Source organism: Peromyscus leucopus, chromosome 12, assembly GCF_004664715.2.
Source record: "Peromyscus leucopus breed LL Stock chromosome 12, UCI_PerLeu_2.1, whole genome shotgun sequence".
Classification (NCBI taxonomy): domain Eukaryota; kingdom Metazoa; phylum Chordata; class Mammalia; order Rodentia; family Cricetidae; genus Peromyscus; species Peromyscus leucopus.
The window spans coordinates 47447231-47465406 of record NC_051073.1 but is presented as its reverse complement, the minus strand read 5'-3'; the positions used below and the strand labels follow the sequence as shown (position 1 = coordinate 47465406).

Genomic DNA, 18176 nt, shown 5'->3' with positions numbered 1-18176 from the left:
AATATAAAGAATTATTCCCAGTGACCTTTAGCATAATACCTTTTAGTACAACCCCTATGGAATATGTCTTAAAGACAAACAAGCGAAGCTCACAAACCAAAACAAGGCAAAAAAGCAAACTGCATGTCTTGTTCCAAAATACTTTTTTTTCATTTAATATTTATTCATACATAGAATAATGTGTTTCATCAAATCTACCCTATCTCCTTCCTTCCAATTCCTCTCTATCTGCCCACCACTTTTCCTTATCAACATTATATATGTGCTCTCTCTCTCTTTTAAATCCCCACTGAATCCATTTAATGTTGCTTAAATGTATATGAGTGTGAGCCATCCTTTGGAGCATGGGTAGCCTCTCAGGATCTGCATCCCTGAAGAAACAAATTAACAACTTAAAATAGTAATAAGATAAATATGATATTATTTCAATAGTATATATAGGAACCATGATTTTATTCCAAGAGGAAAAGCACTTAAATGTGTTGATCATTTTAAAAGGTACATGGACTATAATGGTATTTCCATTATCCATTTAGTGTTACAGGATATTATTTTATTTCATTGTCTTAGGGTTTTATTGCTGTGAAGAGATGCCATGACCACCAGGGCCACTCTTATAAAGGAAAACGTTTCATTGGGGCTGGCTTATAGGTTCAAAGGTTTAGTTCACTGTTGTCATGGCAGGAAGCATGGAAGCATGCAGGCAGACATGCTGCCGGAGAAGGAATTAAGAGTTCTACATCTGAACACAACTCGTCCCCAAAACTTGTCACGTTCATCCATTTTATCCCTAAAACTTGGTTGGCATCAAAATATGAGTTACCAGTGTTAAATCCATAAAATATTTACAGAGCACAGCACATTAAGCTTTAGACGTTTGGCAATTACACACAGGAGACGAGCCCCCCACTCTGCATGTTTGGAATTGGGAGCTCACTGGTCCCTATCTGGCGACTGTACACTGGTTCAAAGGGCAGCAGAGGCAGCAGGCAGTTACTTCAGAGGACACTGAACACTGTGATCTGGAAGCACGTTATGATGTCATCCCAGTGTGTATACCACACCACCTCCTCCAAGGTGGCCTCATATTCCTAGAAGGGCAGGTCCAGCTGATACAAAATGGAGATAGCACAACATTTATTCTGTGGAGAGGCCCTACTCCTATGGGCGCACTGTGACTTTGAACACAGCTCGCCAACATCAAGTGACTTTAGCTGCAAGAAATGTGTGAGAAGTTCTGTATGTGAGGAGGAAAAAAATAAAAGTGGATCTGAAAGTAAAAAAAAAAAAAAAAAAAAAAGAGTTCTACATCTGGATCAGCAGGCAGCAGGAAGAGTGACAATGCTCCTGGTTTGAGCTTCTGAAACTTCAAGTCCACCCCCAGTGACACACTTCCTCCAACAAGGCCACACCCACTCCAACAAGGCCACACCTCCTAGTAGTATCACTTCCTATGAGCCTATGGGGACCATTTTTATTCAAACCACAATATTCATAATTACCATTTGTTCACTGTTATGATCTAGAACCAATGACACCTAGCAGTGAGTTGGTATCAGGTGATACTGAGAAGTTATAGACTTAAAAGTGTAATTAGAATATCATTGTTTTCATGAAGTTTCTGTCCTATAACAAAGTACCTGAGATAAGATGATTTATGAAGAACAAAATTTTATTTGGCTCTACTCTTAGTGTCCAATAGCATGGTGCTGGCATCTAATTAGTTTCTAATCAGGGCCTTCTTGTCACAGCAGGTAGGGGCCATCACGAGACAAGACACAGCAAACAAGGTCTCTTACTAAAGTCATTAGTCACCCCGGAAGGGGGAGTGGTCTGACTTTTATGACTTCATCTAATCTTAGTTACCTTCAAAAGGCTCCCCCTCCAAATACACATGAAAATTGGGGGTTTAAGTTTCAAACACGTTGGACTTTTAGAGGGACATACTCACACAGTAATCATTACTCCTTAGGATTATATTGCAAGGTCATTACAAGCGAAGATATGGCAACTGGGATTCCCTTCAATAAGGCACCTTTTACCATGAGGTAACTAATTACATTTCAAAACAAAACAGAACACCTTAAATACATCCTTTAAAAAAACAGTTCTGTTGGCCTGTATATTACACTTGGAACTAAGCAGGTCCCTAGTGGATGTATGTCCAGGATGTCCACAGAGGATGTACTGATGGTTTATCCACAAGGAAGTTGTACATCTGCTCACCTACTTGCCCTGTTGCACCTTCCTGTGGAGGAACAAAGAAGATAGTTTAGCTTAAGGAGCTGCATGAGGCGATGGCAGGAAGGGGGAATCATCCTGAAGAAGCTCACCTATGCCTCAGTTCTAAAATGATGATCAGACCTCACGGAGAGGTGGCATTTTGGTCAAGAAGGCAGGGAGTGATGCATGGATATCTGGGAGAATGTCCCATCAGCAGAAGGAGCTGCTCACAGCCTCCCACACCAAGGCTCTGGCCCCTTTCCTGCCTATGTCTTCCCACACATGGTATTCCACTTTATTTAGTTTGCTTCCCTTCATGAGGAAGCATGCTTATTCATGGGAGAGATGTGGGTATGTTTTCTTCATTGTTCTGGCACTGGGGTGTGCTGAAGAGTAGGCACGTCTCTCAGTGACTGTTAGGATAATTTTACTTGTGATTCGACACAGGGAGTTCCCTATTGTACTTCTCTTGCAAAGCAGAGCTGTAGGCCTGCATGTGACATGTATGTGACAGAGCTCAGGGTAAGATCCAGAGTCTGAGGGGAACATGCAGAAAGAAGCTCAGGATCAGGGTGTGTGGGACAGAATCTTCAACACTGCTGCATGCAGCTTGCTGTCAGTACTGACAGACAGCTGTGTTACACAGACACACATATACACACATACACACAGAACACGTACACACATACATATACACCCACAGAACACACACACACACACACACACACACACACACACACGATTTTGCAATGTTGCAATATAAGAAAAGAGGCTTACATCCTCTCTTTGAATTAGTCTCTCACATTGCCAAGAGTCTTAACCACGCTTATATGAGCTCATATAGGTTAACAGCCTTGGTTTGGGTGATGGATTTTTACCAGAAAGATTTTCCTATTTAGTCACTCCCAGACAGAAAATGGACATACCTCCCCTTAACTAGTTCACTCTTTCAGCAAATTCTCCACTGGATAACGAATGGCAGCCTTGTTACCAGCATGTGGACTAAGGCCATGATCTGTTACAGGTGCGGGACCTGGAAGGAGAACTGGAAGGCGAACTCAGGCGCAGTGCAGAGGCCCAGCGGGAAGCTCGCAGACTGGAGCGAGGCATCAAAGAGCTGACCTATCAGGTACTCCAGGAAAACATTCTCTGGGACATGGTTAGGTTCCTCCTGCAGCAGTGTGTACCTTCCAACCTGAAATGACCTTCTGGGACATTGCAGTTATCTCTGAGCAATGGACATTTTCTCACCCCGTCTGGGCTATCCATGGCTTGGCTCTGTCCATTTCCAGAGCTCATAGTGAGAACCGACAAGGTGCAGTTGAAGTGAAAAACTATTTATGCCGTCTTTGTTTTTTTTCCATGCATAGTGTTAGTGGCGCTTTCAGAAAGATGCTTTCGTGTGAGAGGCAGAGTGAGAACAACATGCAAGTGAAGTGACTGGTAGATGTTAGGGTGGCCACCTCACCAGCTGATTGCACGGAATGCTAACTGGAATGGACATGGTCCACTCTTTTGAGAGGTTTGTTCCTGGACCCGGATGGGAACATCATTAGTAAAATGTGGTCTTTCTTAGCTAACCTGTAAACGAACATTAATATGGGCTTGAAGCAAATCACTGAAAGCAGGTGGACAAGTTCCCTACCCCTAAGCAATGCACACCTAAATGAATGACTTATTTCATCATCTACACGCTCGCTTTCCTTTCTCCCACCCCCTCTGTGGTGGAGTCGGAACCTTGCTAAGCTAACCAGGCTGGCCTTTAACTTGTGCACTCCAGCAATCATGCTACCCCAGCCTCCCGAGTGCGGGCGACTGCGGGACTGTGCCACCGCATTCAGCTTTTCTTGCTTCTTCTTTTTAATGGCACAGAGTCTCTGATAGCAGGGCTGTTGGCTGTTCCCCGCTCCAGTGCACAGCATTCTCCTGGAACACAGTTGGGAATGTATATATTGATGCATCGCTTAAGGGCATGTATCTATTCTGAGAGGTGCCATAAGGAAACAGGACAATTCAGTGGCGATGTGCGGATCAACAGTGCACTGCCACGCCAGCTCCTGCAGCCTGATGCACAGTGAAGTTGCTCTCAGACTAAACCTGTGCAGCAGATCACCATCTGTAGACAGTGTGTCATGGGTCAAATGCTTGTTTATAAACACATCTAAACCTAGACAAGGTAAAGAAAAATGCCCTAAAAATGGTACACCTTAAAAATGGTATACCTTATATGTAGGGCGTTATTATTCATGGCTCTTAAAAAATTGGAAGTTACTTAGGTGAGAGACTGTATAGGTTCAGGACATAACTACACGGTACTGTAGACTTTATCAGTATGTTGGTTACCATAGTATATTGGTTATACTGTGTTGTAGATATTGGTTACCATAGATTTATAGAACAATATTTTTAATTTTCCATAGCTTCCCTTTAAATCAGTGCACTGTTTTAGTTTAACTCATTTTGACTCACAGTAATTCCCAATTTTTAAGCAATTGTATAGCCGTATATTTTCCCTTTTATATTCTTTTTAAGTTTATTTTTAACTAGCATACACAATAATCAGTTTCCTTTGGCATTTTCATCCAGTTTTGGCTGGCTTTCTCTGCCTCTTCCTTCCCCCACCCCATCTCGCCGCTCCACTCAGGCCTTCCACTCCACAGATTCCACCTTTCACTTTCATATCACACATGTTCTATTATCCTCCCCACCCGCTCTCCTGATGCCTCTTTCTTCCCATTCCTACTTTTCTAGTCTTTACCTATACTTACCTTCCACATAATCCAGACAGATTCATAGATAAAATATGATATATGTATCTCAGTTAGAAGCTTGCTTCTGCACATGAGGGAACATATGGCGTTTGTCCTTCTGAGCCTGGTTTCCTTACTCATATAAAACTGCCAGTTCCATTCATCTTCCTGCAGATTTTATTTCTTTATATCTGAATACAGTTCCACCATGAATATGTACTACATTTTTATTGTCCATTATTTTTGTTCTTGTTTTAAAAGTCTTTTCTACTTTTAATGTTCTTGATGAAACATATATTAATTATACAGAGTAATAAATCCCATTATGACATTTTCATACATGTACATAGAGGTTTTTTCTTTATGATTTTTTTGTTTAAGATACACACGTTAGGAACTGGAGAGAGGTCTCAGAGGTTAAGATTATTGGCTGCTCTTCCAGAGGACCTGGGTTCAATTCCCAACACCCACATGGCAGCTCCTACCTGTCTGTAACTCCAGTTCCAAGGTTTCTGACACCCTCACACAGACGCACATGCAGGCAAAACACAAATGCACATAAAGTAAAAAACATGAATTATATAAGAGAGATGGGGGAGAGGAGAGGGGACATGCATATTAGCATAGGCCTTTACAGGGTCAGGGTCAAGCTTGTTAAGTAGCTCAGCCTTCCACCTGTATATCTTGTCTTACTCTAATGCCTTTAGAGGCTACATATATGGATTTTCATCTCATAGGACAATAACTCCTTCTGGAATATTCTCCTGAAGACTTTCTGATTCTCCTCTTGAGGGGCCACTCTTCTCGGGAATCTGTCCATGGTGATTTGCTTGGCATTTTTCATCATGATAGATTGGCTTATATGCCGATAATGCTCATGAACATTCTTCTCTGTTCATGTAAACCTTTTAGTGTTTCAAACTCTCTAAGAAGCTTCTTGAGGTCATGAAAGCTTTTTGCTAAATCCACAATGCCCTGGGAATTCTCTTCTGGTTCTTCTGCAGTGGCCGATGGCTTTTTGTCTTTCTCTTCTTCAGTCACACACTCAGTGGGAAATAATTTTTCAGCTCTGTTATTACTTTATTGACCACCACCATACCTGTGGGATGTCAGTGACCAAATGGTTCTTTAGAGCTTGACTGTTTCCGTGGTGAACACATATTTCCCAAATTTTCTTCTAGCCCTCTCCTATTGCACAGTATAACTTACTCTGATGAAAGGGCAAACTCATTTTACAGCTCCCTTGACACTGCTAATGCAGGGCGCTGGGGTCCTGACTCTAATTCTAGAAGTTATTAGGAGTGTCAACACCTTTTTCTCTACAGCAGGAAACGTGGTGTTGGTAAGAAGGCAGGACATCATGGTTGTACCAAATGGAGCCAATTAAGCTAAAATGATCTACTTGGACACCTGTTTAAAATATTTATTTTTATTTTATGTGTTTTGAGTGTTGTATCTACACATATGTCTGTACACCATGCATGCCTGGTGCCTGAAGATTTTTGAATAGGGTGTTGGATCTCCTGGAACTGGGATTCTGGATCGTTGTGACCCACTGGATAGGTCCCAGGAACCGAACCTGGGTCCTCTGCAAGAGCGAAGAGTGCTCTTAACTGCTGAGCCATCTCTCCAGCCCCTTGGACAGTAGTTTTTATGACTAAATACTTGGTTCTTTTTCTAATATGAGCTTGACACTTTTTAAAACAATGAGCTCTGGAAGCCAAGGTTTGATGTGGCTATAAAACAAAACAAAACAAAACAAAACAAAAAAGCAACCACTTTAGAGAAATGGCATTGTGTGACCCTACACTACATTCAGGACTATAATGAGACACCATTTGTTGATCATATATTGTTTTCTTATGTGTTCATGGGTTGTTCTTATTGCTTTCTTCTGTGAACAGTATCATTATAGATTTAAGCACCAAACCTATAAATGTTTTATTTTCATTGTTGTGAAGATTGCATTTCAGATCTGTTGTGGCTTAATTTTGTTTCTTCCTCAACAATATTGACATCTCTCATGTCCTCATTTAGAGCTGTGCTTCTTTCCCTTTTTTTTCTTTTCTTTTCTTTTTCTTTTTTTTTTTTTTTGACTCATGTTCTCATGAAGAGCTTTCAGGCTGTGCTGGTCACACATGTCCTTTGGCTAAGGGTAGAGTCCCAGGAAGTCTATGGGTGCATTTCTTATTTTTTTCCAAGTGCCTCCCCAGTACATTGAGTGTACCCATTCAGATACGAAACGATTTCCCACCATCAAGCCAGATACTCACTGAGCAGTACTCTATGTGTTAGGTTAGAACCCTGTAAGTTGAAAATGGCTCTAAAAAGCTCCTCATATTGATTAACATTAGTGCCTATTTTAGTAATATTCAAAGTTGATTCTGAGTCAATTTAGTCCATTTTTCTCTAACGTCAAGATACACTTTGTACCATAAGGCAGTATTTTTGTGATAGACCATTCACAGGTGTTACTTGAAAAAAATGTCATTTTTTTTTTTTTTTTTGAAGAACACAACTATGGTTCTCTTTTCCTAGTAAACTCCTCAGGGAAGACTCTGTACCCATGCACTGCAAAAGCAATCAAGTGTGATCTTACTCTAAATAGATTTATGGATTGTCTTCACTGCCCATTTGTCTTCTTTATATCTCTGGAATTTAGAAACATAAGAGCCTACAAAAATGTTCCAGAAATGCAAGATGTAAGATCCAGTAGCTTTTCATTGTCTAGGAGGTGAAGATTGTCCCCGTGCTTTCTACTGTTCATTCGGATACTTCTCTTTGTTTTGAAGACCTCCTATATTCAGGAATCTGGGCACGGACATTATTCACACTTTATCAATTAGTGAAAACGTAGCATCACCATCTGAGGGACAGGGAAGCAAAAGGTGATAAAGTAGCCATCCTTGTAAGGCCTTTTGTTCAGGACCCAGATGTCGGGATGGTGTTGCAAGTACAAAAGATTCACTGACACTTAAGCTCTGAAAAGCAGGATGGACTCCAAGCAGACTGTGACAGACAGGATCCCCAACTGCAGGCCGATACCCGCAAAGTGTGAACTGAGTGGTGGGATACAAAGAGCCTCGGGTAGCTCTGGGAGGCTCTGGGTAAATGCTGAGAAAATCTCTCACATAGAATTTGCCTAGATAGGAGAATCCTGCCAGGCAGAAAGGGCTAGTGCAGTAGTCACACTTAGCCCCGCTCTTCTTCTGAGTCTGACTCAGATGTGAACTCAGGCCTCACATCTAAGGCTTTACCTTCCCAGGGATGAGCACCATTAGCATCAGCATCCCCTTGTAGCTATCTTTTTTTTTTTTTTTTTTTTTTTTTTTCAGTTCTGCTCTGCTTAGTCTCTTCTATTATGTCTCTCTGCTCAGTCAATTATTAGGGATTAGCTCTGTGTTGGTTTTAGAGTTCACTGGAAACAGATAGTGTTGTAGAATTTTAAATTTCATAAGCCTTCTAAAGTAGGATAAGTGGATGAAAGCAGAGGAGGGACTTTAAAACCCAGGCTAGCCTCAGCTCCCCAACCAGGTTGAGCGCTATGTGTTCATCATACAGGGCCAAGGAATCTTAAGATGAGTTTCGAATTGTAGAGTGTCAGATGGTACTCTGGTGGGGAGACTGCCTTCAGGTGTTGGAAGTAGCTTAGCTAAACCAATACATGAGGGAGTAGGTAAAATGCTGTGGGCTACAGGTGGGATTGATCCTGTTTACAGTGGGATTTTTATCAAGTGTAGAAGGACCAATGTCTTGCTGTAAAGTCAGTTTTCCATCGCCATGACAAAGGACCTTAGCTAATCTACATATAACCGAAAAAGGGTTATTTTGGTCACAGTGTTGACCATGATGTCATTCCTGCTGCATTAGGGGATATAGGGCAAGAAAACTGCTGATCTTATGGCCAGGAAAGGGAAGGGGAGGGGTCTAAGATTCACTGGCTCCTTTAGGGATTACATCTCCAGTGACCTAAAGGCAGTCTATCTAGTAGGCTCCATCTTTTAAAGGTCTTACCACAATCTTATGCCAACCTGCGGCTGAGCCTCTAACACTTGACCTTAATGTCTCTGGGGGAGATAGTTGATAGAAGAGGTAAGCTGGAACCAGTAGAAAGATCAGCATATAAGTAGATCTTTATTATACCAGTCTCTCATTCTTTGGAAGGAAGAGGAATTTGATTGCTTTGGAGGTTGAACCGCTTTGAATTAGAGATATTCCAGTGTTTTCAAGGGTGTGAGGAGAGGGCCAGGAGCAGGAAGATTCCAACATCAACATGCTGCTTTCTTAGAATGTCAAAGACTCCCTGAGGAACTGTTGAGGAACCCCACCTTCCCATGCCTCCTTTCAAGCCTAGCCTAGACAATGGCAGGGGTGAGGATGAGAGCCACACCGAGATCCACACAGCTTGCAGATCTTCCCTCACCATCTTCATTGATGCCCATGACAGAATTCTGAGAAACTTGACTTGTCTAGTTTATTACATGAAGCCGAGGGCCAGTTCAGAAGTTCGGGCACTGAATTGTTTTGATTGATGGCGTTGGTTTTCCATTTTGCATAAAATGGCTTTTGTAATAATAAATTTCATATGGAAGCCGTCTCAGGCAAGTGTAGCTTATCTGGAATAAAAAGACTGAAGGATATATCAAACCTAATGGCCTTGACTTCCATTTAAGTAAAGGCAGATAGGGTGCTGTGAGGATCAAGAGATATATCTTTGCCATTTCTCAGAGCCATTCATTCCTTTCTCAAAACTTAGGATGGATAGAGTCAAATGTATTTTTAAAAGCACCGTTATCAGATAATATTTACAAAAAGTTCCCAACCTTTCCTTCCTCATATGAGAGTGTATTCAGTGTGCATGGCTGGATCCTTCAAATGACTTTCCCATGCATGCCTGTGCATTTCAGGCAGAAGAAGATAAGAAGAATCTGAACAGGATGCAGGCTCTGTCGGATAAACTTCAGCTGAAAGTGCGGAGCTACAAACAGCAAATGGAAGCAGCGGTAAGTGCCAACTGCAGCATCATGGATTTCCCAGCTACCGCTTTCGGTTAATGCTCAGAGCTCAGGGAACAGCTCAGCGGAGACAACCATCTGGACATCACATCTGCCCATTCTCTGCTTTTATGTAAGTTAGCACTATGGCTTATGCAGGGGGCAGGAGGAAGGAAAATTTTCCCCACCAGAAGCCAGACCTCTGTCCCTTGACCTGGTGGCTATACTCAAACATAGGCAGGACCAGAAATGAGCCAAGTAAAATCTGGGTGGCAGGCAGGGCTGGCAAATTTTGCAGGGTTTCATTGTGCTTTCCTTCAGCTCTAGACTTTGGGTGAATACAGTCCCAATTTGTCATACATTCTTCTGATGAATCTGGACACAATGTGAACAAAATCACCATCATTGAAATGTTCTTCTTCATCTTTGCTTATTTTTTACTGGCCTCAGTTTACTTTTTCCATAAAGTATTAAATCTCACAGAGTCCTTGAAGTACTATATTAAAGAATAGGTACCATATGTATGTGTTAGTTTACACCTAATGATATTTTGAGAGGTTTTCAATTGATTGGTTTGGTACTATGTCCAAGAATTACTTATTGGTTCATAATTTGAAAGGGCAACCACTTATACCAGTGGGTAGGTTAGATTTGAATGTGACTTTAAGCCAATAATTCTGATTGCTCTAGTATACAAGTGTGTGAAAGTTATACTATCTGTACACCCATTCTGAATTTCCAGGGGACAACAGGTGTAAAATGGGTCTCTGTTCCTACTCTTAAAAAAAGAAAGTTTCTGATTTTATTTTTCTTTCTATGTGTGAGCATTTTGCTTACATTCATCTGTATATAAAGATTTCAGATAAATCTTTACACGATTTCCTGGTGCCTACATAGTCCAGAAGAGGGCATCAGATCCTCTGAAACTGGAGTTCTAGGTGGTTGTGCGCTACCACGTGTGTGTTTAGAAATATCCAGTTGTGGTTATCTGTCCTGTTAACTTGCTCATTTGTGCACAAGCTGCTCTTCTGTCTAAGCATCCCCAGCCCAGAAATGCATCCCTCACCTTTCCCACTGCCAGAAATTCTTGGTAACAGCAACCTTAAGGTGGCTTCCTAGTTCTTGAGACACCAGTGACAATGAAAATCTTCAGGGGTTCTCTTAAGTGATAATCAGGTTAGATCTGGCTTCACTGGCTGACCACTTCATATAACGTAAAACAGGGGTCATACTTCAAACCTCAAGAACCCTAAAGCCTAAATGCCTCCACGAAAGTCTGAGACATTCGGGGGTTGAGACAAATGAATGAACAGACATTTGACTTGGATTCCCACACACACCCTGGCCGAAAAGCAGTAACAAACATAAAGACACACAGAACGGCTCACAGTCGCTGTCTTTATTTAACACCATTGTTTTGGTAGAACAGTGAGATGTCTTCATTTGAATGGTCCGAAACCCAAGATGACTTGTTCTCCCAAATCCTTTTCTTTTTATCTAAACACATGCCTGTACTTGTGGGGATGAATTGGTATTTACTGCCAGAAGTCGCTTCAAAACATTTCATTCACTGAAAATTCAAACACTCTGAAAGAATCTACATTGTTTAAAAATTGTTGAAAAGTAGTCTAAAAGGTTGCTTTTCATACGTTATTTCAAAAGTAGTTCACTCACATTCTAACTTGCACAGAATTGGTACCTTAGTAGCATTTAAGCTCTCTATTAAGCTTCTGAATTTTAACCAGGAGTCAAGAGTATCATTTGACAGTGTGAGATTAGGGTGGTGCTTGAGAGTTGTAGGAGGAAACAGAGACATTGTCAATCAGAGAAGAATCACCACACCTAATATTGTGACGATGCAACCTAAAACACAGCAGTATGTATCAATTAAATTATTAAAAAAAAAATACCAACAAGAAATAAAGAAAGAAGCTGGGCGGTAGTGGCGCACGCCTTTAATCCCAGCACTTGGGAGGCAGAGCCAGGCGGATCTCTGTGAGTTCGAGGCCAGCCTGGGTTACAGAGTGAGCTCCAGGAAAGGTGCAAAGCTTCGCAGAGAAACCCTGTCTCAAAAAACCAAAAAAAAAAAAAAAAAAAAAAAAAATAAAGAAAGAAAAGAAACAAAGGAACCTGTGTCTTCCGAAGAGCAGGAAGAGTTCTGCATTGCCATATCAACTCTCCAGCCTCCTTTCCTCCTCTGAAGTCCTATCTGTATGTCTTATGCCAAAACAACACATCCCATGCAGGGCTGAGTTTGTGTCCCCTTTGTGTTCATCTCAGAGCAGAGAATACTACGTAGGAATGGCAACGTCCTCACTTTCTGTGTTTTCCACATTTACAGGAGGCTCAAGCTAATCAATACCTTTCCAAGTACAGGAAGCAGCAGCATGAGCTGAAGGAAGTCAAGGAGAGAGCAGAGATAGCAGAATCTCAAGTCAATAAGCTCAAAGCCAAGGTGAAGGAGTTTGAAAAAAAGGTACAGTCCACTCTGAAATGCCTTACAGCTTGCTGCTTTGGGGCTCATGACATTGCATGGATTAGTACAGCAAGAAATGTCTTGTTTTTCCTTTTCAAATCTTTTTTAAAAAAACAGCCAAACAAGCTAAAATAAATTCTTTCCCTGTTTACTAATTTCTAGTTGTCCAGGTATGATAACACCACTAAGCATTGGAGTTGGAAAAACATCCTAGTTTTATTTTTCAAATGTTTCATCCCAGGTTAACTTGTAAGCTCTGAGCCTCAGACCTTTAATTCATTTGTGCAGAATACAAATGGACCTTGAAATTTGGAGTGAATTCTTTTCATAGTAGACAAGCTCATGACTCTTGCATCAGAGTCAAAATGGAGACCTAGGGGAAGAAGGTCAAAAGTGAGCCAGGAAATGATAGTAAATTGTGGAGTCCTGCTTTCAACGTCTCAGGATTCAACTTCTGAGTTTTCCCCAAAGCACAGAAACATTTCCCCATGTCTCTGTGGTTAGTTGAACGGCCACTGGAACATAGTAGTGGCAGCCAGTCTTCACTGTCACTGGAAGAATGAATGACAGTGAACTCAGCAATGGATGCTGGGCAGGGCCAAAGAGTCTCTGCTTCCTTGCTCAGTTTTCCTTGAAACACAGTTTTTAAATTACATCTGGCTTTAGGAGAAGGGAATTAAAAGAAATTGGATAATATAGCAGCTACCTCTTCTAAAATGTCTGAAAAGCAGTTAGCACAGTGCCCAGCACAGATGGCACCCTCCATTCATTTTCAACAACTGGTGCACGTCGAGCCTTCTCATTTCTGGTAAATGAATTACTAGTAGTCCCTTGAGGTAGGCTGATAGGATTGCCAATAATAAATATCGACCTTGTTGAAGGAGGCTAAAAGTTGGCTACACAGAAGATGCTGCAATCTAAGAATGAGAAGCTTGAGGCCTTGGCAGCTCCAGAGAGTTCTCATTGCTGCCTGAACAGCTGTCTCAAGGTTAAGCCCCAATTGGAGAGCTCTAGTGGAGTGGCTTGAATGCTGGCCTCAGTCAGAGAAGGGTTACTCCACTGACTGAGGGTGTCCTGTGCAGAGTCTGCCCAGCATGCTGCGGTTGTACTGGGCTGCAGGAGGTCACAGGGTCTCCACAGTACACCCCTGCATTTCACCTTGTCATGGTTGTGTCCATGAGTGAATAAAAACAAGCGAAGTAGAAATTGCTTCTGGACGGGAGATGAACAGGAAAACCTGGCTGGGCAGTGTGATGACTAATTGCTCCCCATTCACAGAAGAAAAACCTAAAATCCTTCAACTGTCATAAACACAGGGAAAGGGTTTCCTGATGTAATTGTGTGTCAGGAGCAAACTGGTAAGTGGTTGAAGAATCTTTTCCCCATGTGGGGAGCGGAGGCAGAGATGGAGAGTGACAGAGCATTTACTTGGGGTGAGTCACTAAGCCTGCTCTGCAAGACAGCTAATTGCCTCAATTCCCTGCCTCCCTTTGAAGCCCATGGAGAGCTGCTTTAGGTCAGCTCCCCTCTGGAAGGGGTTCACATGGGTCTGGGTGTGCTCCACTACTCAGAGTCTCTGGAATTGTATAAAACACACTGACATACATTCTATTTTCCAGGTTCGAGAAGAATAAGAAGTTTCTTTTTATAAAAAGACAACAGCTGAAAGAAAGCCCTTAAGAAATAAACATTTATGTGGCGTGAAAAGCCATTTAAAAAGACGATGAGCAAAATGTACTGATCCAAGGAATTGCTCCTTGAATTAATGGATGGATTTTTGATTCTCAATGTCGAGAGACTTTTCTTCTAAAATTTTACTCAAGAATCAATTTTGATGTTAGAAAAGAAGGCACATTTATTCTTTCTTCTGTATCTTCATGCACAGAACTCATAGAAGAAATCCTTAGACTATGATCCATGGAATTAGTACATGATGGGAATGATTTTTTTTTGAAGTTATCTAACTTTGCTTGAGTCATGCCTGTATCTTGATGACAACTGACAACATTTTCCTTAGTACTGTGAGGCACGCATTGTTGAAGTTAGGCCCTTTGTATCTGTAGGTAAACCTTCCTAATCAAAACACAATTAGACTACATGCCTGTGTAGACTATAACCACAAAGCTACTGCTTCCTGTCAGTGGGAGGGTTGTACAGGCTCTGGGTTGTGGCCAAGGAGCTAAGCAAGAGGGAGGGGTATGTTCCAGAATTTCTTTCCTTGGGTGACTCTAGACTAAAGTTGGGCACTAGCAAAAGTCCATAGCAGATTTGGCAGGTAAAAATGGAGGAGTTTCTATTTTATGTGCATAAGGTCAGCATACAATCTCAAATCCTATGACAGTTGAAGAAATATTTCCGATGTCCCAAGGCAAGCTATTAGTAATCAGCTACCCTGGACCATTTTTTCCTCTTACTTCCTGTCTCCTTCAACTTTGCAGGCATGTGGGCGGTTCTAAGGTAACCAGTGCCAGCTTCACCTGGGGACCACCCAGCCGTGCGATAGTAGCCAGGGATGAGGACAGTTTGGAAATAGTTTGTCCCTTACAGAGTTGCTTCATTCTCACTCTCCCTCAACCCTGTACAGCTCACTACAGCCAACTTCAAACCCAGCATTCACAGCCATGTGTAAAGCTGACTCCTGACAATAAATGCTATTCTCTGTCATTCTCGATGGTTCTTCCTCTTTACCCAGCCACACTCACATGGGATGCTTTAACATCAATTCCAGGTTCCAGTGTTGCCAAAGGAGCAAGGGCTGGTCATTGTGTGGGATCCTCTGCATATGGGCTTTGGTGTTTATATTTGACTCTTCGTTGAGAGAAAATCTCAACACTCTATGAGTGCTGGCCTATGACGTTTTGAAATCAGTATTCTCTCTGAATGCCCCAGGGACACTTCCTCTTATCCAATCCATCAGACTTCTCATTCCTGCTGAGACTCACCCTGTGTTTGAGGCAGCAGGATGTCAATAGTCCTGGTTGGCTTAAACAATCTGAGGCTGATCTTCTGAATGTCAAGGTCATTCGAAGCATGGTACACCAAATTAGAGTGTGGAGATGTGGGGGAGAGGGCTCTGAGGAGTCATTGAGGGAGTTGCTAGACAGCCTATTGTGCTGAATCTAAAGTAGTGGGCTCCTCACTATTGATCTATTGATCACAACCCTGTCAGAAAACGCTAAACAGTTAACATGTGACAGGAATATTCTGGAATAATTTTTAAACACTTATGGAAAAATAAATTTTGAATTATATTGGAGTAAGCAAATATTCCCATTTCAGAAACATTTCTTGTCTTAAACCTGACAGTAGAGATTTTTCTGTTTTCACCCTGCCAATCCTAAATCTGATGACTGTTTCTCCACACTTTATACACCAATCAGAAAAATGTTTCTCCACACTTTACAGGAAATTTTCAGGAAAATCAGTGTTAGAGTCTTCAGCTGGAGATGATACATCCATTTTTTAAAAGAAGGATTTACTCTTATACGTATTTGTTTGTTTATGAAAGTGTATGTCACATGAGTGTGGGGGCCTGCAAAGTCTAGAAGAAGTCATTGGGTCTAAGAGGGTGTTGAGAACCAGACTCCAGTCTTCTAGAAGAGCAGCAAGTGCTCTTAACTGCTGATCCATCTCCAGCCTCAAAGACATTCAATTTTAATTCACTGCTAAAACTATTCATTTATTAAAATTTCTCTCATTTTGGAAAAATTTAAGCAAAAGGAGCCAAGATTACTAAGAAACTTAAACATTATCTCAGTGGAGTTTTTTTTTTTTTTTTTTTTTTTTTTTTTTTTTTTTTTTTTTTTTTTAACACAGGGGCTTTAGTATTTTTTTAATTTTTAATTTTACTGTCAATGAACACTTTTCACACGTTGCAGTATAAGCACTTAAGAATGAACAAACCTGGTACAAAGTATGAGATTAAAACTCAAGTCAGTTGACAGAAAAAAAAAAAATTGGACCAGTTGGCAAAAATTGGACCAGGTGGAATCACATCACATTTTAGGGTTTGCTTTTTTCTTACAAACTACAGAGTTAAAATCTTGACAAGGTCACAGATAGCCTGGTTTCAGTGGTGAGTTAACAAGCTTTCACATTAGACACTTGCTTTCATATAATTTTTTATGTATTTATATATTGTTTGCACATATATACACATGCATCCAATATCAATTAATGAAAAAGAGGCCATGAATTTGAGAGAGAGAAAGGGGGTTATATGGGAGGATTTTGAGGGATGAAAGGAAAGAAAGACACAGTATAATCATATTATAATCTCAAAAAGAAAAAGAAAGAGAAATATAAAAATTTAGGGGAATAGAGCACTGCCAGCAGCCTATCTTTTCCCCCTACATAACATGTATATGCAAACCTAAGGCCATAAGAGGACTAATTACCAATATGTCCGTAAGACAGGCATTTATCATGGCCAGGGTCACCAGCTTTACCAGTCTGGTGTTTCCAGGTATAACTCAACTCCAGACGAGTCAGCCCTGAGGTGATAAAGCTGTTCCAAGAGCATTCGTAGAGAAATTGACATTGATACTGTCTGGGAGCCCCAGTACTAACCATCCTAAACCATCCTCATTGGTTAAGCTGAAGTAACCGTGTATATACAGGAAGAGCAAAATATCCTATTAAATCAACTATTCCATCTCAGGCTATGGCCCTTGACCTTTTCCATAGCATGCCTTCCACTCGTTCTCAGTAATTGTTGGGTTTTGAGTCAGCTCCTAGCAATATATTTCTTCTGGGTTCTTGGTTGAAACTCAACATCATTTCTCAAGGCAAGCTCTAATTCTTCTCCTTGAGATGTGGCTCCTTGTACTCACTCTGTCAGGGGCTTTTAAAAATGGGGTATTAGAAAAGGGAACAAAAAGAGAAAAGAAAACCACAAAGAACATGAAGCATTGCATAGGAAACTATAAGCCGGGTCCCCAGCAGGCTACACTCTGTGCGATTTAAGAAACAGCTCCAACTATAGGTTCAGCCCATCTAACTGCACAAATATACAATATTGCTCTATTTATTATTATTATTATTTATTATTATTATTATCTGGGAAATACTCTTACACAGTTTTTACCTATGTCTTCAGATTGCTCTCTCAGAACTAGAACCCATTCTGCTCCCTGACAGAGAGGCTCACTGCATTGGACCCCGTCAAGGCATCTCTTCCCTTTGCCCTCAGCCTGGAGTTCCATTGGGTGTTTATTCTTCTAACTCTTTCACTTAAAGGTCATCTTGGTCGGGCTGATTCCTCACCATGGAAGGCCACTGGCCTACCAAGCAGTGACTTTGATATGACCCTCATTCTATATTTTGGGAACTGCTTGTGATGTCCTGTGATTTTAAATTTCAGTTTGCCCCTGGTTCAGGTCCTTTAGTCCATTGAGGGAGATGACTGTTCTGCCTTCTGGTCTCACTTCACAGTTTTGAATGATCCGTGTGTTTTCTTATGGGCCTGGTCTTGATATTGGCCTCTTTATGTGTTTGCAGCAGGTAAAGTAACACAGCTTCACAGAGTTAAAGAAATACAGCATAAAAGAATGTAGCACATCTTAAAATAATATTCTACAGCAAAGAGGTCTCATGACTATAGCATTTTAAGGCATCTTTTTATATGTTAGTAAAAATTCCTAACAAGCAATTGAAATTTTTTTTTAAGTTGTGGATGGTTGAAATAAAATAATTCACAAAGACACTGCAGCTTTAAGCAGCACCAAACAGACT

The 18176-nt window shown here is 41.2% G+C and overlaps 1 protein-coding gene across 1 annotated transcript in view; it reads left to right on the top strand.

Moving 5' to 3' along the window:
* LOC114691906 (myosin-15) overlaps positions 1 to 15107 on the top strand; it is a 128936-nt gene extending 113829 nt beyond the window's left edge. Inside the window, 4 exon segments of the mRNA XM_028867466.2 lie at positions 3248 to 3352; positions 9881 to 9976; positions 12309 to 12443; positions 14063 to 15107. Of these exon segments, the coding sequence (XP_028723299.1) occupies positions 3248 to 3352; positions 9881 to 9976; positions 12309 to 12443; positions 14063 to 14077 (351 nt within the window). The 3' untranslated portion in view covers positions 14078 to 15107.
* The last annotated feature ends 3069 nt before the right edge of the window (positions 15108 to 18176 follow it).